At 48.7% G+C, this 24190-nt stretch overlaps 2 protein-coding genes across 2 annotated transcripts in view; one reads left to right on the top strand and one right to left on the bottom strand.

Annotated features, from left to right (window-relative positions):
• fndc3ba (fibronectin type III domain containing 3Ba) overlaps nt 1–24190 on the bottom strand; it is a 53576-nt gene that overhangs the window by 15684 nt on the left and 13702 nt on the right. Inside the window, exons 2-9 of the mRNA XM_062469481.1 lie at nt 21616–21757; nt 20563–20578; nt 19901–19960; nt 7384–7460; nt 5155–5380; nt 4621–4786; nt 4249–4412; nt 840–892 (exon numbers count right to left, since the gene is read on the bottom strand). Of these exons, the coding sequence (XP_062325465.1) occupies nt 840–892; nt 4249–4412; nt 4621–4786; nt 5155–5380; nt 7384–7460; nt 19901–19960; nt 20563–20578; nt 21616–21729 (876 nt within the window). The 5' untranslated portion in view covers nt 21730–21757. The remainder of the gene's footprint in view (nt 1–839; nt 893–4248; nt 4413–4620; nt 4787–5154; nt 5381–7383; nt 7461–19900; nt 19961–20562; nt 20579–21615; nt 21758–24190) is intronic.
• slc35g2a (solute carrier family 35 member G2a) overlaps nt 11296–24190 on the top strand; it is a 157989-nt gene continuing 145094 nt past the window's right edge. The window contains exon 1 of the mRNA XM_062469041.1: nt 11296–11312. The gene's annotated coding sequence lies outside the window, so the exon portion shown is untranslated. The remainder of the gene's footprint in view (nt 11313–24190) is intronic.

Raw genomic sequence — 24190 nt, 5'->3', positions numbered from 1 at the left:
GAGCGTCTGCTAAATGACTAAATGTTATGTAACACACACTCTAACACACACACACACAAACCACCTCACATGAGCACATCTCCTAACACACACACACATTGGCACTTATTTGCTTTTCACAATGTATGCTCCTGTTTTGGCTCCCCACAATGATTTTGGGGCTCGTTGTTTATGATCATTGACTTATGCACTTTTTTGTAAAACTCTCTCTTGGAAGTCGCTTTGGATAAAGGCGTCTGCTAAATGAATACATGTAAATGTAGGATTGAGGAGCAGGTATTCTTCCAGCGTGACAATGACGTGTGTCTGTCTGAGTGAAGACACACAAAAAGATTTCTAGAGCCTGGGGGGAAAGGAGATCATTTCCAAGCAATCACTCCTGCACACACCTCTTTAAACTGGTAAAGCATTACAGTAAGACCAGGTGTGGTATGACTGCCTCTGATCACTAACCCTGGAGCTACAGTGTGTGATGGTGTGTGTATGCGTGTGTGTGAGTATTGGTATGGGTGAGTATGTGTGGGCGTGTGGTGTGGGTGATATGTGTGTGTGTGTGAGTGTTGGTGTGGGTGAGTATGTGTGTGTGGTGTGTGTGTGTGGCCCACAACAGAGAAGAGGATTCCCTCTCTTCAAGCCTTTGATCAACAAAGAACTGGAGAGAAAGAAAGAGAAAGAGAGAGAAAGAGAGAGACAGAGTGAGAAAGAGAGAGAGTGAGAGAGTGGGCTCCGATGCATTTTAATCTCCACATAGTGAGCATTCCATCTGCTCAACAGCTGGGTTCCCACACACACACACACACACACACACACACAGCTTTGCTTTGCGTAGTTGTTCAGACCTGCCTGAGACTGTGGTTGTCATGGTGACAGTTTGGTTCTCCTGCCTTGAGACCTGCGAGTTTGGGGACTAGAGGAAGATTAGAGAGGGCCAAGAGGGAAAGAGTGTGTGTGTGTGTGTGTGTGTGTGTGTGTGTGTGTGTGTGTGTGTGTGTGTGTGTGGAAAGACAGAATGTTTTTATGACCGTGACCCCAGCTGACCCTGTTCAGCCCAGTAACACCCTAAAGAAGTACACACCAGTACACACTGCTGCACACCAGTACAGATCAATACACACCAGCATAATACATGTGAATGCATGTTCTACTGAATTTCAGACTGAAGCTCCAAACTACTGCGTTTCCCAGGACTGGACTTCCCCTCTCTCAGAATATCAAGCCGCCCCCAGACCCCCCACCCCTCCCTGACCCCTCATTAGCCCCCACCTCCCTCTCTCTTTTTTTATGTCGCTTTCCCCTCCTATATCCCCTCCCTCCCTCTCTCCCTCTCTCCCTCTCTCTCTCCCTCTCTCTCTCTCTCTCTCTCTCTCTCTCTCTCTCTCTCTCTCTCTCTCTCTCTCTCTCTCTCTCTCTCTCTCTCTCTCTCTCCCCCAACAGTCAAGCATTCATGGCCATGTTTGGTCTTTGGAAAAGGGGAGGGGTCGATTATCACCATGGCGACAAGAGCCAAAACAAGAGAGGGTGGAAGTGTGTTCACACCAGCCAGCAGTTACCATGGCGACAGGTTTGGGGTTTTAAAAGGGCTGAGTCACGACGAGGTCGGGGGTCATTGGAGCTTGCGAGGAGGGTGACATCATCACGACACGGCTGATGCTTTTAAAAGGCCTTGGTTTCGCTCTGTCACTGTTCTAAAAATGTCCCTGTTGCTGCATAGGTTCTCCACACCTCCAGTGTAAGGCTGCAAGCCGGGAGCCAAGATGGAGGACCCAGCATGTTTGTTTTCTCCTGGATTCCCTCTGCAAGTGGAGAAACTGCAGCGATGGGGCAGAGCCAAGATGGAGGACATGGCACATGTGTTCGTGTTCAGAGCAGCTTAGTTCGGAGGGAGGGCTGAGAGCGAACTAGTTAAAGGTGCAACTGACACACAGACACAAGGCTCTGGCATTCAGGGTTGAACCCTGGTACAGTGCACTCTGGTTAGAATATCCTTCCTCGTTTGTAACCATCTGTCCATTCCTTCTCTTTTCTTAGGTTATGCTGTTTATCTTCTGGAACTGAAGCCTCGCTCTATCCCTGTCACACTCTGCTCCATGTTTCTCTCCGTCTCCCTCACTTCCCTCTCCCTCTCTCCCCCTCTCTCTCATACCCAGCACACTCATGCTCTGATTCTTTTACAGGAAGCCCAGTCACGAGGTGTGTGTGTGTGTGTGTGTGTGTGTGTGTGTGTGTGTGTGTGTGTGTGTGAGCGTGTTGGATCTAGCTGACTCAGCCTGATCTCCAGTCCGGTACTGAGACCCTGCTAGACCACGAGACAGAGACCCCTGACTAGCAACACACGGACCTCCACATTTCTATATGTGTGTGTTGGAGTGCGTGTGTGTGTTGAAGTGTGTGTATCTGTGTAGGTGTGTTTGTTTGTGAGCTACTGCTTAGGTCTGTACAGTAAGTGACCATGTCCAAGCTGTGCTTCTCTCTCTCTATGGTTCAACCACTCTCTCCTTCTCTCTTTCTCTCTTTTCTTCCCCTCCTAACTATCTCTCTCTCTCTCATTTCCCTCTTTCATCCCCTTCTTCTTTAGAACAGTCTGTTTGTTATGTGTTCTACATCAGCCATGTAGTCTGAGGTGTGTGTGTGTGTGTGTGTGTTGCAGCTGTACAGTTTCCCTGCTGTGGAGCAGTAAAAAATCACATCCTGTGTGTGTGTGTGTGTGTGCGTGTACATGTGTGTGTACATGTGTGTGAGACAGAAAGAGAGTGAGAGTGTGTGTGTGAGAGAGAGAGAAAGAGACAGCGTGTGTGAGCGTGTGTAAGTACCTCCTTTGCAGATGTGCAGTCTTTTTTCAAGTGAAATTCTTCACTAAAAAGGCCCATCCTACATGAACCATCTGGTTGTGCGTGTGTGTGGATACTAACCTGATCAAAGCACTCAGCAAGATATCTTAATAAGCAAAGATTTCCATGATGTCACCTCTCAAATCCACAATCCCCCCTCTACCTGCCCAAAATGGAAAATCCCAACTGACTAAATGATTCAGAACTGGGCCAATCCAAAGCTGAAACAGGTTTTTCTTTTTTAAGATGACTCTCAGTCATTTGTCAGCAACTCCACAGACAACACTATGTGTTTGTGCCACGTTTCTCCAGGGCTGAGAGAAACACTTTCTAATAACTGACACGTACGCATGACGTATCTGGAGACCTGTGGCACAGAGTTTCAACAGGTATATGTGTGTGCGCACGTGTGTGTCAGGACCGTATGTGAGCGTGTATTTGTGGGTGTCAATGTGTGTGTGGGTGTATGTGTCAGTATGCGTGGGGTTAGCATGTGAATATGTGCGTGTGTCAGAATGTGTGGGTTAGCATGTGAATTTACGTGCGTATGAGAGAGAGAGATAAGGCTGGTGTAGTGTCTAACCCCGAGCTCAAAGGATTCCTTCATCCAGAGCAGGACTCTACAGGTATGTAACCCCCCCCAAACACACACACACCCCACCAACCAGACCCACCCCACCCCCAAGCACCCTCAGCCCCCACCCCCTGTGGCCCATCCAGGCCAACAAGGCCCGTATTGTAGGGAGAGAAACCGATAGCACCAGGGACCGGCTCAGCTATGTGGTTACCCAGACAACCCTCCTCCTCCTCCCCCCATCCCTCCACCTCAGCAAGGCAGCATTCATCCATTCATCTTTCTTTTTTCCCTTCTGCTGAGAAGACAAGAGGGGGAGAGAGAGAGGTGTGTGTGTTCCCTGGCCTGGGTGACAGCAGCAGGGCCACTGAGGTCAAAGAGGGGGGGGAGATGGGGGGAGGCGGCACACACACACATACAGCTGTGGCCTGGTTAATACAAACAACAACAAACTTCAACAGAGCTGCCAGGAGTTGGAAGTCCACTGTCTAGACCGCCAGGTGTGTGTTTGTGGTGTGTGTGTCTGTACGTGTCTGTGTTGTGTGGGCTGAGGAGGGGAGAAGTGTGTTAACAGGTGTGTAATATTGTAACCCTGTGTGTATGTGTGCGTCATTAGATGCGTGGGCTGTATTCATTCATGTGTGTGCGTGCAGACTCACTGTGTGTGTGTGAGCGTGTGAGTGAGAGTGCGGGTGTGTATGTGCGCAGACTCACCCTGTGTGTGTGTGAGTGTGTGAGTGAGAGTGCGGGTGTGTACGTGCGCAGACTCACCCTGTGTGTGTGTGTGTGTGTGTGTGTGTGTGAGTGTGTGAGTGAGAGTGCGGGTGTGTACATGCGCTGACTCACCCTGTGTGTGTGCGTGTGTGTCTGGCTCGCTCGCTCGGGGACTGCTGCGGAGTCGTCTCTCCGGCTTCTTCCCTCCAGGACTGCTGGTTCCGCCCAGCGACCCCAGCGACCCCAGCGACCCCAGCGACCCCAGCGACCCCAGAGCAGGGGCGTGGGATTTGCTGCTGCATGCAAATCAGTTTAAAACCAATCAAACTTTATTCACAGCCCCGCCAAAGCTAGAAGGCGTGCTCGATTTGCCGAACCTGCTGCCCAGTGAAACCAAGCAGACCAGCCCCATTTGGGACAACTCGGGAGACAAATCAAATGCACCCCAAAAGGTAGGTTTCAGGTCACTGTCGTGCAATTGCAGCCCAGGGGCGGGGGTCGAACCTGTAGCCGTTGTGGGAGGTGCCCAGGCTGCCCTTGTAGATGGAGGAGGGGGGAGAGTTGAGGCGGTTCTGTCTCTCCAGCCTCTGGTCCTTCATTTTCTTAGGCTGGGGCTTGCTGTACTCCTCACGGCTTATGTAGCTGGACATCCCATAGACCGGGATGATCTCTGAGGGGGAGGGAGGGAGAGGGAGAGAGGGGGAGAGGTGAGTGTGGAGAGATAGGAGAGAGGGAGAGACAAGGGAAGGGGAGGAGGGAAGATAGGGAGAGGGGAGCAGAGGAAGGGACAGCAGGAGGGGGAAAGAGAGAGATGAAGGGGAGACAGAACAAGAGAGAGTTAACAGGGGAGACATGGAGGAGATGGATTTAGGATAAAGTGCACATGACATCAAAAGACATTCTGCTTATTCACGTCTAATGCGTGTACAATTGGTGACCCAAGTCTGGTCTGAACCCATGTGTATAGTACGTGTGTTTGTATGTGTGTGTATATAGGCGCGTGTACGTCTGTGTACATGTGTGTGTGTCCATCCCTACCTGGGTCTCCATACATAGGAGGCATGTGATGCTGGTAGAACTGATGCTGCATTTCCCCGGGACCCAGGTGGGGGTAGAAGGAGGGGGGGTTGGGGATGAAGTGGGGGTGGGTCAGGTAGGGGGGGAGGTGCGTGGGGGAGAGGGCGGGGGAGTAAGATGGGGGGTAACATTCCGGAGACTGGGGGGTGACCACCACGCGACGCACCCCTGTGTTATCCTCTAACACCTGAGAGTGTGGGGGGGGGGGGGGGGGGGGTGATGGGAGAAGGAAGGAAGAAGGAGAGGGAGGAAGGGAGGGAGGAAAGAAGGAGAGGAAGGGAAGGGATGAGAGAAGAGAGGGAGGAGAGGAAGGCAAGAGAGAGACGGATGGAAGAAAGAGGAGTAGAGGGAGAGAGAGAAAAGCTGTTGAGTGTTTCAGTGACATCGCTGTTTGCTGATCAACATAAACAACATGTGTTTCTTCTGTTCTCATGGGCTGCTTCTGCCCCTAGTCTCTACACTGAGCCTGCAAACTGCCCTGAGAAATACACTCATAATTGGGTACTCTCATTCACATTCCATTCTTTCTCACACACACACACACACACAGAGAGACAAAACACACACATTCCACCCCTTCAGGCCCACATTCCAGGCAGAGAGCACACACACTCCCCAGCTCTGAGGAAGTGCTCTCAGAGTGCTCCAACAGCACAATAACACACACCCCCAAAAGCCTATTTACATAATCACGCTTGCGCACACATACACACACGTGCGTGCACAAACACACGCACACACACTCTCTCTAAGAGAAGGGAGGACCAGAATGGGGTGGAAGGGGGGAGAGAGAGAGAGTTGAAGAAGAAAAAACGGAAAGAAAGAGAGAAAAATAGTGAGAGGCCCCTGTCTCTCCCCCCTCCCTCCCCCGCCTCCCCTTGGTGGTAGAAAAACAGCATGTTTACAGGAAAACAGGGCCAAAGTGTCTGTCAGAGTCCATTTTGCAGGGACACCTTGCAGCACACACAAATACATGGATGATGTACACCCTGCTTTCCATAGACCAGACCTCCCTCCCTACCTCCCTACTCCTCACCCTTCCTCTCTCTCTTCCTCCTTCTCTTTCTCTAGCCCGCTCTCGCTTTGTCTCCCCCTCCCTCCCTCCCCCCTCTCTTTTTCTCTCCCTCCTACCCTCTCTCCCCTCTCTCTCTTTCTCTCCTTCCTTCCTTCCTTCCCTCTCTCTTTCTCCCTCACTATGTTTTATTCACCCTCCCTCCTTCCCTCTCTCCCTCCCCCATCTCCATGTTTTTTCTCCCTCTCTCTCTCTCTCCCTCCTCCCTCCCTCCCCTCCCTCCCTTATTCTCTTTCTTGGCCTCTCCATGGGAGCTTTCCTATCAGGTTGTTTACGCAATAAGGACAGTGTTTCCCGCTTATATTTGGCTCGGCCCCTATCCACACACATCCACACACACACATCCACACACTCACACAATCCCAGAAAGCCATTGACCTGACTGCCATCAGCACACATGCAAACACAAAACACACACATGCACATCCCCAACCCCCAATATTCAGTACATTTCTCCTTGCTTGTAGCCCCTAAGGGGGGGGGGGGGGGGGGGTCCCAGCCCCCCACAACCCCCTATTCCCCTTCCTGGTGGCCCCCTCTCCCCCTCCCAGATCCCCTTCTGCAGCATAGGTAGAAGCCCTGTGGAACCGGGTGAAACTTCTGCTGAAGACACACACAGACACACACTCACACTTACACACATTCACTCACTCACACACCTGTGAAGCATGCCAGGAGAAGGGAAGAAAGACATAATCAAATACAGCTTCTCCCATTCGCTCTCTACATTTCTATCTTTCTCTCCTCCCCCTCTTTCTCCCCCCACCGACTGCTCTATCTCTCTTCTCCTCTTTACTACCAAACTAGTACTACCAAAACAAAATATGGATTTGACAAGATATATGAGGATACTTAAGTAATGCCTGGCTATATCTGTCCCAGATTTGAACATGATAATCACCCTGCCTCCTCCCACACACACACACAAACGCAAAAACACACGCCCACACACACACACACACACGCAATACACATAAACACGCACACAAAATTCACGCACACAAATACACTCAAAATCACGCAAATGCACACCTACACCCACTCATCCAACCACCACACACACACACACACACACACACACAAACACAACCACCACACACACACACACACACACAGACCTGTGAGATGTATCCTGGAGGGACGTGGATGGGGGGGATGGATCCGTTAGGGGACATCATGGGCACCTCAGCAGGACCTGGGAGAGCACAGGAACAACATCAATCGTCAATACACACCTAAAATCACACACACACACACACATTGACTCGTATAGTAAGAAACCACAGACTTAAAAGGGTGGGCTTTTATGAGAGCATATTGGGTGGGGGACTTTGTTCCAGTAATATGGTAGATATGAAGATATAAAGATACAAAACACACCCATAACCCCCCCTCCACCCCGCCTCCTCTACTCTTCCTCCCCTTCTTCCTCTGTCTGTCTGCCTCCCCCTCTATCCCTGCCTCTCTCCTTGCCTCTTTCGATCTCTTTCCCGGTAGCGGAGATCTCAAGGCTGCTAAAGTCGTTTTATCCCATAGAGACATATACTGGGTTCAGTATAAATCACGCCACACACACACACGCAAACGGAGCAAAGTCTACAGAGTGGGCGAGTGTGTGTGTGTTTGTGTGTGTGTAGGTGAGAGGTGCAGAGAGAGAGCCCTTTCAGTCCCCTTCAACCCCTCGTGGAGCCTCAGAGAGAGCTATGAAGGTCTTCATTTAGTAGAAGGTCAGAGCATGCACACACACACGTAAACATACACACACATTCGCAGACATACGCGCATACACCTCACAATTATTTCTCTCACACACTTTCTCTCACAGACTCTCCCACTTGCATAAGCTGGCATGAAAACACACACAGACTACAACACACACACACACAGACACACACACACACACTTGGCAAACAGACATGTGTTTGGACAGTCTCTGCAGCCTCTGTGCTCTTCACTCAGCAAACAGCACCATTCCACTGCTACACACACACACACACACACACACACACACACACACACACACACACACACACACACACACACAGAGTGTTCCCATCACAGGCCCCCCAGACCGGACCCAACGAGCCTAAAGCCCACCTAACCCCAAATAACAAGACGCTCTTTGTCCCCCCATCCTCTCTCTCCATCCCTCTTTCCCTTTCTCTCTTCCTCCCTCCTTCTCTCTCTGTCTCTCTCTCTCTCTTTCTCCGCCCCCCCTCTCTCCCCCATCTCCCCCCCCTCTCCCTCTTTTTATCTCTGTCTTTCTCTGCCCCCTCTCTCTCCCTCTATCTCTCTCTGCCCCCCTCTATCTTTCTCTGCCCCCTCTCACTCGCTCAATCTCTCTCTGCCCCCCTCTCGTTCCCTCTATCTCTCTCTAAAGTGGATAAGGAGAGGGAGGAAAGGGGAGGAGAGGAGAAGAGAGAGAGGAGAAGGAGACAGGAGGAGAAGGAGGAGAGTCTAGTGTACTAGACCTAGTGTATAAGACCAAGTGTACTAAACCTAGTGTATTATATCTAGTGTACTAGACCTAGTGTATAAGACCTTCTCCATCCTCTAGGTTTGCTGACAGCAGTGTGGGTATTAGGCAGGGGTCGGCAGTAAGGTCTAGACCAAACACCCAGCAGGTCAGACTCGTCCACTGAGGGCTGTCACTTCCTGTCTATGATCCTGGCGGGGCAGCACACACACCCTCCCTAAGGTCACAGGTCACACACGACCTCATTTCCTGCACTTTTAATGACATCAGTGCTTACCCAGGAAGTGGTAGCTCTACAGTGAATACTTGGACGTTCTAGAACGCCCCATAACCTCATGGTATATGTGGCAGGAAGACAGACAGGCAGATAAACAGGCAGACAGACAGACAAACATTCAAGCAGGCAGACTGTGTAGACAACATAGTAGGCTAAAAAAGGGACACAATTCTACCCCCTCCACCATACACACACACAAGAGATGATGCAAGGTTTCTTCAGATGTTTCCCATGATACAGCTGTCGGAGACAGCTGCAGCTGGGCCCCAGGACACAAACACACTCTTTCTGTCTATAACACACACACACAAACACATGCTCTCTCTCTATGGGCCCTATCTTGCACCCAGCGCAATTGACTTTGTCAACGACACAAGTATCATTCCTAGTTTGCACTCGACGCAAAGCGGACTTTTCCCTCCACAGACGCACGTCGGTAAATTAGGGAATGACCTTGCGCTCCCGGGGGCGGTTCAGCAAAAAAAGGAGGCGTGTTCCGGCGCAAACGTTCCCTGGTGCTATTTTGCAGTTTCAGAAAAACAATTCCGCCACAGACCAGGAAAAACGTAGTCTAAAGTCAATGGCGCGTTATTCAGATGCTATTTTAAGGGCGCATGCTTGGCCCTTGCGCACTGCTGGCCAGGCAAGGGTCGTCTTCCTGCGAAGCGTTACATTGTTTTGATTCATGGTATGGATGTGTTATATTTCTTTCATGTCAATGATTAAAAAGATTTTCATGAGAAATCTCAATGTATGTGAACTTGTTTTGTAACAATTGTGGCAATTTCCTCCCACGCCTGTTTAACCGAAGCTAATTTGGGTGAGTTTCTTCTCCCATCTTATTTATTTGCCATGTATGTTACACAAACACGGAATTTACTGTGGCAGGAAGGTGCAAACAATAAACATATACGGGTCTTAAATTAATTTAAAAAGTACAATAGTTAAATTAATTCTAAGAACTAAACAATTTAAAAATATAACAATTTAAAAAATAAAATATATATAAAAATAAGACTAAGAATTTGAATGAGCAGCATGAGTGGGCAACTTACTGCAATGAGAAAACTGCTCTGCCTTTCCCATAAAATGTCACTTCTCTATCTTTTACGGCCCTGACCTGACGAGAACGTCGGTCTCCTCGGCTGTGAACCGCTCCGGGCGTGGGCCTGGCAAATCCGCCGTTATAATAGCAATCCACCATGGAACAAGCGCCCCTGCTCTTAAAGGGAATGTGAGATGACGCTCTGATTGGTTTATTGCACGTTACGCCCAAACCACACCCCATTAGTAATGTAGATACTTCAGACCAACCCATTTTAGATGTCATTTATTCCGCCGGTATAATAACAACAGCTCCGGAGTCCCGCCCACAAAGTTACTTGCGCTTTGGGTTTTGATAGTTGCGTTTCAGATCGTTAAAATAGGGCCCTATGTCTATAACACACAAAAACACTATCATGGATCAGCCACCAAAATCAAAACAGCAAAAACAAAGATTTAGTGATAACGAAATTGATTTGCTTGTTCATGAGGTAACAGCGAATTGAAATATTATGCAAGGCCAGAATTCCACACCGACACAAAAAAATGGCATCTGGACCTAAATTACAAATTCTAGTAACTGTAATATTGCATGGCTGCTTAATCTGTAACGCGTAATGATTTTGTGTTCACTCAACTAAAAAGTGTGATCCTTGAGGCAAAAATCATTTCAGCTCGTCTCCTTGACCTATGTCTTGGTCTTGCTCGGATTACTGCTGTCATTTCACCAGGAGGTATATGCGAGGAAACTCACATTCTGGTTTACACCTGCTTTTAAGAGGCGCAGAATAAAGGCGCGCTTTCACGGGTGGTTTTTGTACATACCGCGGAATACATAATTAGGCGCACTTAACGCATCCCCTCCAATCTCTTTATGGGAAACTCCCACTTTCCACTTGAGACTCCGCTCCACTGTCAACGCTTATGTATGACAGTCTGTGCTTTTACCTCAGTGCGGCATGTTTGTGCATACAGGCTTATATATGCTTCTGCGTTTTTCGAAAAACGGACACATGGGAACGCCCTCTTCTCCGAGGAACGCCCTCTACGAGCTCTCCGTCAACCCTCGGAGAGCCCCGGAGAGCTCGACGTGCACCTCCTGAATTTTCTAACTATCAGTTGTGAGCGACAGAGAGCTACGGAGGCCCCCTTGGCTGTGATTGGTCAGTATTAAGAATCGCTTGCATCAGGGGCGGGGGCGGGGTTGCCGGGATAAACAGGACGAACAGAATCCTTTGACCGCCATTGCTGTAAGTTTTCACAATTCATATTTCAGCTAAACAGTACATGTAAATCAGCATCTGAATTAAAATGTGACGATAAATGGGCTATGTAGTTGCTGAAAATGTGCGTATTTTATTGATGAAACGGCTAATTTGTAAATTTGCTCCGACTTCTCGATAACCTAGGTAAATAAACACTCCACGACGATTTACAAAAGACCGTTGCGCCACCTACTCTTCTGGCGGTGAATTGTTTTCAGCACCCACAGCTGCATCTCAAAGCAATGCATACGAGAATGAGTTCCTAGCCTCTCTCCCTCTCTCCCCCTCTCTCTCCCTCTCTCCCCCTCTCTCTCTCGTTCTACTCCTGCTTCACATGTGGTCACCAAACTGAGAGGAAACGCAGACCCTCCTGGGGAAGTGTGTGTGTCTGAGGCCGTGATATCAGACTGGAGGAGCCTGGTTGTGAGCTGACCTATATAGAGCCAACAAGGTACAGATGGATATACCAAACACAAACACATCCGTCCAGATCTGGCAGCTGCTTTTGGGGCTCTCCAGAGTTCTGTGTGTGTGTGTGTGTGTGAGAGAGAGAGAGAGAGAGAGAGAGAGAGAGAGAGAGAGAGAGAGAGAGAGAGAGAGAGAGAGAGAGAGAGAGAGAAAGAGAGAGAGAGAGAGAGAGAGAGAGAGAGAGAGAGGGGGGGGGGGTTGTCTGCTGTTTGTGTCAGTTGTGACGTGGAATTGCCTGGAAGTTATGTAAGCATTACCAAGGCTTCCTCTATTTGACACACACACACACACACACGCTGCTCAGATTATACCAAAATAATCACTTCTCCGTCCCTTAACTACTGAATTATCACAGAACACCTAAAACGTGAGAGAGAAAAAGAGAGATAGGGAAAAAGACAGGGAGAGGAAAAGCGAGAGTGACATAGAGATAGGAAGAGAGAGGTAGTGAGAGAGAGAGAGAGAGAGAGAGAGAGAGAGAGAGAGAGAGAGGGTGCCCATGCAGGAACTATGGTAGACAGAACATCTTAAACAGCTAAGACACATCTGATACTGCACACACACAAACACACACTGCCCCTTTCTCTGCAATACTGACTCAGATCCAGCTGACATGGTATGTCTGTGTGTGTGTGTGTGTGTGTATGCAGGGCACGACAATAACGATGGCCCGATGGCCCGGGGCCAGTAAAAAGTAACGTGGGGACAGTTAAACTAGCAACTCACTGGCCCAATCGGGCCACCGCAAATTAGTTATTGAAAAAAAGAATTTGCATTGTAAAAGTTAACATCGTTCATGTTTTGCTATCTGCATAAATAACTTTGCAGCGTGTGGGGCGCACAGTTGGCAAATCAAGAGTTGAATAGTGAGTGACGAGTGGTTGTCAAATTGTAATTCTCTAATCTCGATAACATTTTTAAAAACTGGCGCGAGACAATAAAGTGAAGATGGCAGCAAAGTAGAGCTACAAGCTCAAACGGAAGCAACTTTTTTTATGGAACGAAGATGCACTGTGTCGTCTGTCGTATGTTCCCGTCTAAAGCAGACAAAAGTGGATCTTTTTACACAGGCACCGACAATTTTCGAAAACAATCCCAGAGCCATGCTAGCAGACAGCACCTGGTTTGCGTGACAGCTAAGCGGATGGTTGACAATCCATCTTCCAGGCCGTTGACCATGCTGGTCAAGAATATAAATGTAGATGCCCATCGTGTTATTGCACGACTTATAACAACGGTATATCACGTAATATCGCTATTGAACTGCAGCAGAAGAATGGTGTCGACTTGGGTACTTAGTATAATACTGATGAAATGCTATGGACGCTATTATATATTAGCATTGAGGGACCAGAGGTTTCAGTTTCAGCCACACAGAGTTGTGCAGAGATGGCTGTCAGCAGGGAAGAGAGCATGTCATGTTTGAGGTTAAAAGTCAATTGTTTTGCTGACTATTTACCTTTTTATTTTTTATCACTAGAAATGTGATTTCATTTTTGTATTTTTTATATCCATTAAAAATTGTCCTTGGCCTTCCTTAAATCCCTACACCCTTGCTAACCCACACCAATACACTCAAGATAGAAAGACTTGCATACACACACACAGTTCACTCTAGACCTGGTCTAAGCAGCACTGTCATTTGAGTTGCTTTTGTGGAATGTAGATTATAATCTCTAAAGATGCTGTGTCTGAGAATGCAGCGTCTGTGTGTGTGCATGTGTGTGCGTGTGCATGTGTGTGCGCATGCGTGTGTGTGTGTGCATGCTTGTGTGTGCATGTGAGTGTGCTTAAAATTAGTGTCAAAAGTGTTCGTATTCCCCAACCCCTTTTTCAACACTGTGAAGCGCATTGTGTTGCTTCCTGGTATGAAATGTGCTATAGAAAAATATTTTCAAGATTTGATGTGTGTATGTACCCACATATACCTTTTCCACCAAGGCAGTTTAAAGGCCGGTTCCGAGCCAGTACTTCATTTGAACTGGTTATTTGCATTTTCGACAGCAAAAAAAAACACTTCCCGACCTGGAAGACTGGTTCCAGAGCGGAACCAACTCTCACCTGGTCTAGAACCGTTCCACTTGCACCAGGAGCCAGTTGACCATTGACAACTGACTGAATTTGTTTCACAGAAAAGAACTTCTATTGATAGTGCTTCTACTCTGGTTTCAGCAACAGCATGGACAAAAAATCGAAACATTGGTCTGCGGAGGAGACAGTGTGGTCCTAGGAGGAAATACAACCTACATTTGAGGGAGCTTCGAGAGCAAAGCCTGTATTTCACCCTATCCAGCACTAAGCGCAGGAGCGGCACAACTAGGTCGGACCCTTTGTGTTTGATGCCAATGGAGGCATGCAAAGCCAGCAGCAACACTTGAACATTTTCGCCCCAAAAAAGCTTCAAAAAATATGAAATGTGCCTTATTGTGATTCCAGTATTCTATAGAAACATGTGAAAACATTTTCCTCAAATACTGAACCAGCAAACTTTGAAAAACGCAACATTTGTCATTGCCAAAACTTATGGCCACGACTGTATACAGACGTGTGCAGTGATGTCATGACGCTGAGCTCGAGCCTGTGGAAAAGCAATCCGGTTCTTAGAAGGTTTGCAAGTTGAACCAACTACACACCGGCATTAGCAACAGACCAGAACTAGGTTTGTGTTGGTGGAAAGGGGGTGATCTCACATAGTTCTGATTAAATAACTTACTACGGTCACCTAGGAAACGAACCAAAAGTAAACCCAGTTCCATCTGTTGACTTCCCTGATATCCACGGTAATGACACGCACCTACGCAATGTATACAAACAAAACACACACTGTGAGAAACAAATCTCTCTCTCTCTCTCTCTCTCTCTCTTTCAAACACACTGAGTGTGAAGAGACGCAACAGCTGTTGGTGTGTAAAGAGGGTTGGTGTTTTATAATAGTTTCCTGCTCTCCATCCTTCCCTCTCTCAATCTCTCCTTCCATCTCTCCCTCCTTCCCCCCGTCCCACTCTCTCTCCCTCTCTCTCTCTCTCCATTGCTCAATTGCTCACTTCCATCTCCCCTTGGGGTAAAAGCCTTGGCTTCAAGTCCCACACCTACCCCCACCGCATGAACGGCAACTCTCCCTCCCTCCCTCCCTCCTCCGGCTGGCAAGCCAGTCTTCCACATGTTAATGTGGGGCATTCCTGGAGTGTGACTCACAGTCTGAACAGAGCACTGTCTGTAGAGTGACTGGCGAGACGGAGGAGGAGTCTGCCATGAGGGAGAGAGAGAAAGAGAGAGAGAGCACAACAGGGGAAGCAGGGAGAGAAGAGGACGGGGGGGTCTTCTGAACTTCAGTGGAAAGATGCAAGACTGGAAATCTTAGTTTATGAGGGACTTTCCCCACTTGAAATTCCTGCGTGTGTGAGAATGTGAGTGTGTGAAAGGGAATGTGTGTGTGTGTGTGTGTGAAAGAGAGAAAGAGTGTGTGTGTCTGTGTGTGTGTGTGTGTGTGTGTGTGTGTGTGCAACTCTCTCACTACCAGCTAATCAGACAACAAAGAGTGTGGGAGAGTGTAGACCAGGGAGGAGAAGAGAGAGAGAGAGTAAAAGAGGGAAGAGAGGAGAATGATATCTAGGTCAAAGGGAACACTCCCCTCTATTCCCCTCTATGCTGCTTAAACACCTCCTCCACCCTCCTGACCTCTCTCTCTCTCTTTCCCTACCGTTCCCTCCATTCACTCCTCGCTCCCTCTCCTTAAGTCCGTCCTCAACACAGCTTGAAAACAAGCTCGAACCTAGCTCATACACACACACACACACACACACACACACACACACACACACACACACACACACACACACACACACACACACACACACACACACATAGCTGAGACACACACACATAGATTTGTATGATGCCATGAATATGTAACAGCAGGCAGAAAAGTGAAAAGTAGCAGAAAGACACTGACTGCATGAAATCTGTCAGAGAGAGAGAGAAGTAGAGAGAGAGAGAGAGAGGTAGAGAGAGAGAAGTAGAGACAAAGAGAGAGCGGTAGAGAGAGAGAGTGAGAGAGAACAGAAGAAGAGTTTGACTAAACGAAAGATGGATCCAGATAGACAAAAAGAGAGAAAAAAGGGAGGAGGGAGGGAGAGAGGTGGGGAGGGAGGGAGGGAGTGGTGCTCCAGCTGTACCCTGAGCTTCCAGAAAGCCAAGAATTCCAGTCCTGGAAAAGCACTCTTTCACGCTCTCCCCCTCTTTCTGGAAAAATGTAGAACAGCGCTGCTCTCCCTCTGATCCACACACGTACGCACACATGCAAACATACACTGGCACACACGCTCTCCCATGTCGACACACACACACTGACATACTGTACATACAGTCAAACAAACCTCAGTTTTTCTCCGGAGAGCAAGGACTTGACGTCCAAAGACTTACCCCCCCCCCCCCCGACCCTCCTCATTGGGCAGTTCCCAAAAGTGTGTCAGACCTACCCACTGGCTAGCAGACCAAACCAAGTGTGCAGTGCAGGGGTGGTTAGGGTCAGCACACAGGGGAAGTGGCTTCGCCCGGAATGCTGAGCAGCAGACAGGACCAGACACGCAGTGTCTGCTACCTCCTTCCCCCTCCCTCCCTCCTCCTTCCCCCCTATCTCCCTCCCTCCTCCCCCCCTCCCTCCCTCCTCCTTCCCCCTCCCTCCCTCCTCCTTCCCCCTCCCTCCCTCCTCCTTCCTCCTTCAACCCTCTCTCTCTCTCTCTCTCTCTCTCTCTCTCTCTCTCTCTCTCTCTTCCACTCTTGCCATTTCTCTATTTCTTTCCCCTTTATAAGTTTATGTCTGGTTTCAAAACCACACACACATGCACACTAACTTAATGTGCTGGTCCAAAATCTCACCTCCCCACCTCACCTCTTCACCTCCTCACTTCAACTCATATCGCCACCTCACATCCTCACCTCACATCCTCACCTCAACTCATGTCTTCACCTCTCCACGTCACATCCTCACCTCCCCTCATCTCAACTCATATCCTCACATCTCCACCTCACATCCTCACCTCTCCACCTCACATACCCACCTCCCCTCCTCACCTTGTTTAGTTGCACACTGACTAAAAATAAGAAGTGGTGTTATTCTCTCTCACACACACACACACACCTTGCCCTAAGGAGCTGCATTCCATCACACACTACCTAGAGAGGTAGTCCGTTGTCATGGAGACCATTTTTCCTAAACTGAGAATCTAACAGGACATAGTAGCTACACACAGAAAGGAGAAGGGGATTGGAGAGGAGAGAGCGAGAGCGAGAGGGGAGGAGGGGAGAGAGGAGGGGAGAGAGGAGGGGAGAGAGGAGGGGAGAGAGGAGGGGACAGAAGGACTCTAAAACAGAGTATTTCTAAACATATCGATTTCCACTGTGAGAAACGTGCTTTCATTCGGTCGTGATCGACAACAAGCATCTTATTACACAAGCACGACCTACTACAACCAACAACAACCAACGACTGAAGCCATTCCAAAAATCATTTTTACATTTAGCAGACGCTCTTATCCAGAGCGACTTACAGTAAGTACAGCGACATTCCCCTGAGGCAAGTAGGGTGACGTGCCTTGCCCAAGGCAACAACTTCATTTTGCACGGCCAGGAATTGAATCAGCAACCTTCTGATTACTAGCCCGAATCCTTAACCGCTCAGCCACCTGACTCCCTCAAATCAAACAGACAATCACAGAATAAAGCATGTAGCATCATAGGCTCCCCCAACCAATAATGTGAAGAGTTAGGCGGTTCCTCGTCAGTAGTTAAGAGACAACTGAAGTTGACTTCTCTGGAACAGGATGTTCAGCCAAGGGGTATCTTCTCGAACCCTAACTATTAGTCAGCAACTCTGACCTCAAAAACTAACATCAACCAACACTTCACATATTACCGCTGATAACACACCAACATCTGGTTCTGGTTCTGTTATGGGCCAGGAGGCCCTGTGCTGTGATGTCACTTCCTGTTAGGCAGTACCAAATGTGGCATTCCTCACCCACTGCCCCCCCCCCCCACACACACACACACACACACACAACACAACACACTGAAAAGAACAAACAGTAAACATAGGGAGGTGGAAAGGGGGGAGGGGGGGCTTGTACTCTCACACACACACGTGCACATGCGCACACACACATTCCAGAGCAGGGTGCTCTCACACACTCTCCAGAGTCTCGGCCTTTGATGTGAGTGTGGGAAAGCTCAGGGGACTGGTCTTACTGGGGGAGGGGAGGAGGGGGAGTGTGTGAAGGGGTGGGTAAGGGGAGGTGGGGGGGGGGGGGGTCAGTTGGAATGGACCCAGGAGCATTGAGAGGTCAGCCTGTCTAAACAGAACATACACACACACTACCCCCGCTACAACGCTAATTAGCAGACCCATAGAAGCCCAGGACCCGAGAAGTCAGACATGCAGGAAGCATTTCTGAGCACAGACACTGTCCACAACAGAGACCTAACACACTCAGACACACACTTTAGACTAGAGAGAGGGGGAGGGAGGGGAGGGGAGGGAGGGAGGGATGGAGTTAGGGAGGAGAGTGGGAAATGGGGAGGAGAGGGAGGGAATTGAAGGGAGGGAATGCTGGAGGAGAGAAGAGAGAGGGGGACAGAGGTGCCGTAGAAAGTCGGAAGGAGGACGAAGAGGGTACAAAGGGAGGGACATGGAGCTGGAGAGAGGGATGGAGGAGAGGCTACATATAAAAGAATCTCTCTTTGGCTACTGTAACGCTGTCTCTAGGCTGCTCCTGCGTGTGTGTACCACCAAGCAGCAGTTAAACAGAGGTTACTTTATATAAAGACTGCATCCTGGCTGTGCTCTGAGGTCTCTATAATGACACACACACACACACCCAGAGAGAGCTCTGAGGTCTCAGTAATCACACACAGTCTTTCTCTCAAGTCCAGCTCCTCTCGTCTCCAAAACATAATGACTGCACCCCAGCTCTCAAGAAACTCAATGACCTCCTCTGGCACACACGTGTGCGCGTCACAATATGTCTTTCACACATTTTCTAGAGCCTTCCACACTCAGCACTCAGACTTGCAGGAGAGCACACACCCTCACGGCGCCCAAATATAAACACATACGATTACAACAAAAACATGGAGGCCAGCGCACGCAACAGACAAGCACAAACATGCACACATACATCGCGCACCCCCCCCCCGCCCAACACACACCTACACACACACATACATACATACATTTAGTGATGAGCAAGTGCAGAGTGGAGAATTGCTCTACTTAAGAGACAACTTAATATTTCAGTTTAATAAATGGCGGAAGTTGGAAGTTACACACACACACACACACACAGGCACACAGACACAGACTGCTGTCATGTCTAGATTTATGTCTATCTGTGTGTGTGTGAGTGTGTGTGTCTCTCCCCCCAGCCTCCAGCCATTCTCCCGTATTTACAGTCAAATTGAATTACACGGAGGGGAGAGGAAAGAAGGAGGTGGGATAATTAGCTACAATAACACTGACTGGGCTAAGACACCAGTGAATGAAAAGCCTTATCACTGAGAGAGAAGACAAGAGAAGGAGAGACAGACAGAGAGAGAGAGACAGACAGAGAGACGGAGAGAGAGAGAGAGAGAGAGAGAGAGAGAGAGAGAGAGAGAGAGAGAGAGAGAGAGAGAGAGAGAGAGATAGAGAGAGGGGGGGGGGGGGGTGCGGGTGGGATAGACAGACAAACAAAGAAGCCTTTTCAGGGTGCTGTTGTGATGTAATCAAAGTGAGACCCATATAGTTGAGCAGCAGGAATCCCCCCCCCCTTCCCCGCTCCTACCAAAGGTCAAAGGTCTTGTGACCCGGCTGGACTGATTAGCATCTGGATTTTGTTCAACCTAAGCCACAGACATGCCTGTATTTAAATATAATACTCCGTATTTGTCCTGTATTTATATTTCATATTCTGTAAGTGTATCCTGTATGTGTGTACTTGGTGGATGTCAATTATTCTGTTCTCAGATCAATACAACAGAAGAAGCACATGACGTTTTGAAGTTCTTTCTCAAGGCACCCTACTGATGAGGTCATCAGAGGGGTTATGATGTCATAAGGCGGGACCTACCCTGGATGCACTGCAGAGAGCCATCCTCGGCGCGGATGGTGAAGGTCTCCCCGGGTTCACCTGCACCAGATCACCTGCCGAGCACAGAGCACACGCACTCATCAGACACGGCGCAGTGCACCCAGAGAATTCGGAGGACAGATCAGACGCAACACAGCGAGCACAGAGACAGCAGAGAAGAGATCAGACACGACACAGCGAGCACGGAGAGGACAGTGGAGAGATTAGACATGACACAGCGAGCACAGTGGAGAAATTAGACATGACACAGCGAGCACAGAGAGGACAGTGGAGAGATCAGACACGACCCAGCGAGCACAGAGAGGACAGGTGGAGAGATCAGACATGACCCCAGCGAGCACAGAGAAGACAGGTGAAGAGATCAGACACGACCCAGCGAGCACTGAGCGCACGAAGAGACAGTACACAGCCTTCCCTCAGCCTCGAGGTAAACAGGCAGAAAAACAGATCCCAGAGAGGGGAGCAGCATCAGACAGGGCTAGGGGACCCCGAGAGCCCTTGAAACATTCTCTGAAATCATCAAGACAAAAGGTCTCTTCACCGCTGGGTCCACTGAGTCACATGCACACGTACACACACACACACACACACACACAGACCCCCCCCCACACACACACAGACCCCCCCACACACACACAGACCCACCCACAGAATTAACTTCAAAACTGAGACACAGCTTCTCTGACAGTATTACTACCTGTTACAGCTGTCTGTCTGTGTGTGTGTGTTTGTTTGTGTGTGTGCGCTAAGAAATAGTACTTTACCTTCATATTATCCGTGTATAGGTTGTTGAAGGTATATACGTGGCTGTAGATGTGAAACAGCTGACCCTCCATCGTTCAAACTAACACACACACACACACACTCTCTCTATCCTCTACAGGTGGTCCATGTCAACGTGTTTAGATCCCATGCTCCTCCTCCGTTCTCGACAAGCTGTCCCATCGCAACGATAACCTGCTCTGACCATCTCACACACGCTTACACACACACACATACACCACGTTTCCTGCTCTGTCTGCTGCGACTGCTGTTGCTATGGGAACCACAGCATACTAAAGGGTGACCCACGTTTCCTGAGGAGAGAAACCCCTTCCTTCTGGGAATGTGTCTGTGTCACTGTGTGGTGTGTGTGTGTGTGTAGGTGTTTGTTAATGTCTAGGATTATGCATGTAGATGTGTGTGCGTGTGCACATCTGTTTATCCTTGTCAAATTGATCGTGAGAATGAACCATCTGTCTTCACACTCGCACTCTGTTTGTCGGAAGCACAACACAGTAAAGAACCAAGACAGACACACAAAACGTGCATTTTGGTAGTGAGTAGATTACCAGATTTTGCCTGAGCCATTATGAATGAGGAACCATTTTTACGGTTTCCTTTTTTGAATGGGGGAATAATCGAATGAGACCTTCTAACTCTCACGAGTCATTACTAGTTCCATATCACAAATAAGATGGAATGTGTATGTTCCTTTGTGTGTGTGTGTGTGTGTGTGTGTGTGTGTGTGTGTGTGTGTGTGTGTGTGTGTGTGTGTGTGTGTGTGTGTGTGTGTGTGTGTGAGAGAGAGAGAGAGAGAGTTTCTGTGATTGTGTGTGTTTGTGTGTGTGTGATTTTCTGTGCATGCGTGTGTGTGTGTGTGCGATTTTCTGTGCATGTGTCTGTGTGTGTGTGTGTGTGCGTGCGTGCGTTACCTGCTGCGCTGCGTCCCCGTTAACCATGTGCATGCCGAGTGGAACCTCCCCGTTCAGGAGGGGGGGAGCCAAGTCCAGGGGAATCTGGTCTGTCATCATCATTGTGACGTACATTCATGGAGAAATTCACTGAACTGCCTACCTGGGAAAGGGAGAGGGACAGAGATATGGGGGGGGGGGGGGGGGGGGGGGAGAAGAGAGAAAAAGTTTCGACCATCAGGTTGGAAAAGCAGAAGGCCAGCAACAACATATCAGAGCGCTTCATTCCGACTGCACTCCACACACACACACATATGCTCCAGTGTCGAGAAGGAGAGAGGGAGAGAGAAACTGAAAGAGAGGGAGATGAAAGATCCAGTTAGATGTTATAAGGCAATAAACTGAGAAGGAAAAGGGATAAATACTCGACAAAACCTTCTCAGATGTCTGTACAACTCTCTCTCACACAGACACACACACACACACACAATACTGATCTCATCACAATTATATACGTTCTCCTGGAGTTCAAACACAAACATACAAACTCTTTATTCCAAAAACAGACACAAACACATACTTGAGGTTGGCAAGTCAAGAAGGCGCCTGTGAACACATTGATACACACACACAAACGTACACACAGGCCCAGCCAGAGGTGGGTCTTGGTGACACAGGTGTTCTAACTGAGTGTTGCTGAGTGGCATCACTGCTAAAGAGCTGATAGCCACGAGCAATGCTACCAATAGGACACAAACACACTCTCTCTGTCACACACACGCTCTCATGCACACACTCACACACAGAGGCACACACTCTCTCTCTCAGACACACACACACACACATGAACACGCACTCTCTCACACGCATAAACACACGCTTTCTCTCACTCACACAAGTCCGAAACATGTGTGTCATTTTCTCATCTTGTAGCTGGACTTCCCTTCCAGCTCCTTGTATGTCCAGCACATCCGCCCCCCCCCCGCTCTCTCTCTCTTCCACTCTCTCCTCCCTCAGTCTCTCTTCCTCCCCTTTCCCCCTTTCTTCTTCTCCCTCTCCATAACTGTGTGTGTGTGTGTGTGTGTGTCTGTGTGTGTGTGTGTGTGTGTGTGTGTGTGTGTGTCACCAGATAGCCAGGCTGGCAGACGAAGATGTAATCAACATGGCTGATACAAGGAAGCATGTTGATTAGTGCTGTGTGTGGTGGCCAGTAAGAGCCCGTCTGTGCTGGGACTGGTTCTGGACCAAACTGGGCACACACATACACACACTCACACACTCACATACACACACACTCATACACACACACACACACATACACACACATACACACATACACACACTCATAAAACAGTCATACACACTCATACACACACACTCATACACACACACGCACACATGCACAAACACACATCATTACAGTAGGTGTATGGAAAGAAATGGTCAGTCTTAGTAGCTTTGAGCTTTCACAATCACACACACACATACGCACTGAAGTAATCACTCCCCCTAGTAAAAAGGGAGGATTGAAGGTGCTGATTTTCAGACACAGTTTGGAGCTTCCGGAGTGTATATGGAAAATGATAACCTATGTGTGTGTGTGTCTAGCATCTAAAATATAAAAGCAGAGGCAAGGTGAACAATTCTGAATCCAAACATTATAAACATTATTTATTCAGATCCCCCCCCCCCATCACACACACATACAGTATATGCCGAATCTCTCTCCCACACACACATACAGTCATACTGAATCTCTCTCACACACACACACACACACACACAAACAAAAACAATACATTCACAACTGACTCCAGCCTGACATTGCTGACTCAGCACTCGGATTCACATCCACCAAACAGACTGGCTGTCCCACTTCCAGTCACTTGAACGCACACACACACTTATGCATTCCTTCCACAGATCATGCACACACCACGCGCTATGACACAGTATGCATGAAAGAAAAACACAGAACCACAACAACATGGGTGTACATGAGTGTGTTGTTCTCTCTCCTTCATCAGTCGGTGTGTGTGGTGTGTGTGTGTGTGTGTGTGGTGTGTGTGTGGTGTGTGTATCCAATGATTCTATCTTGCATGTGTAGCTGTCCTGCTTTGTGAAGGTCATAAGCACTCAGTCACACTGAGGACTTTAATCAACAATCTTTAAAAGTGAAACGAGAATAGACAACAACCAGAAAAGCTGTGGGAGGATGAATGACTTGTGTTAGCTCCTCCCAACACACACACACACACACACACACACACACACACACACACACACACACACACACACACACACACACACACACACACACACTGGAACACACCAGGAGAAGCCAACACACACACTGGAACACACACATTGGAACACACCAGGAGAAACCAACACACACACTGGAACACACACGTTGGAACACACCAGGAGAAACCAACACACACACTGGAACACACACACAGGAACACACCAGGAGAAACAAACACACACACTGGAACACACACATTGGAACACACAAGGAGAAACAAACACACACACTGGAATACACACACTGGAACACACCAGGAGAAACAAACACACACACTGGAACACACCA

The sequence above is a fragment of the Osmerus eperlanus genome, chromosome 9, assembly GCF_963692335.1.
Source record: "Osmerus eperlanus chromosome 9, fOsmEpe2.1, whole genome shotgun sequence".
Lineage (NCBI taxonomy): Eukaryota > Metazoa > Chordata > Actinopteri > Osmeriformes > Osmeridae > Osmerus > Osmerus eperlanus.
This window is presented reverse-complemented; position numbering and strand designations above follow the sequence as displayed.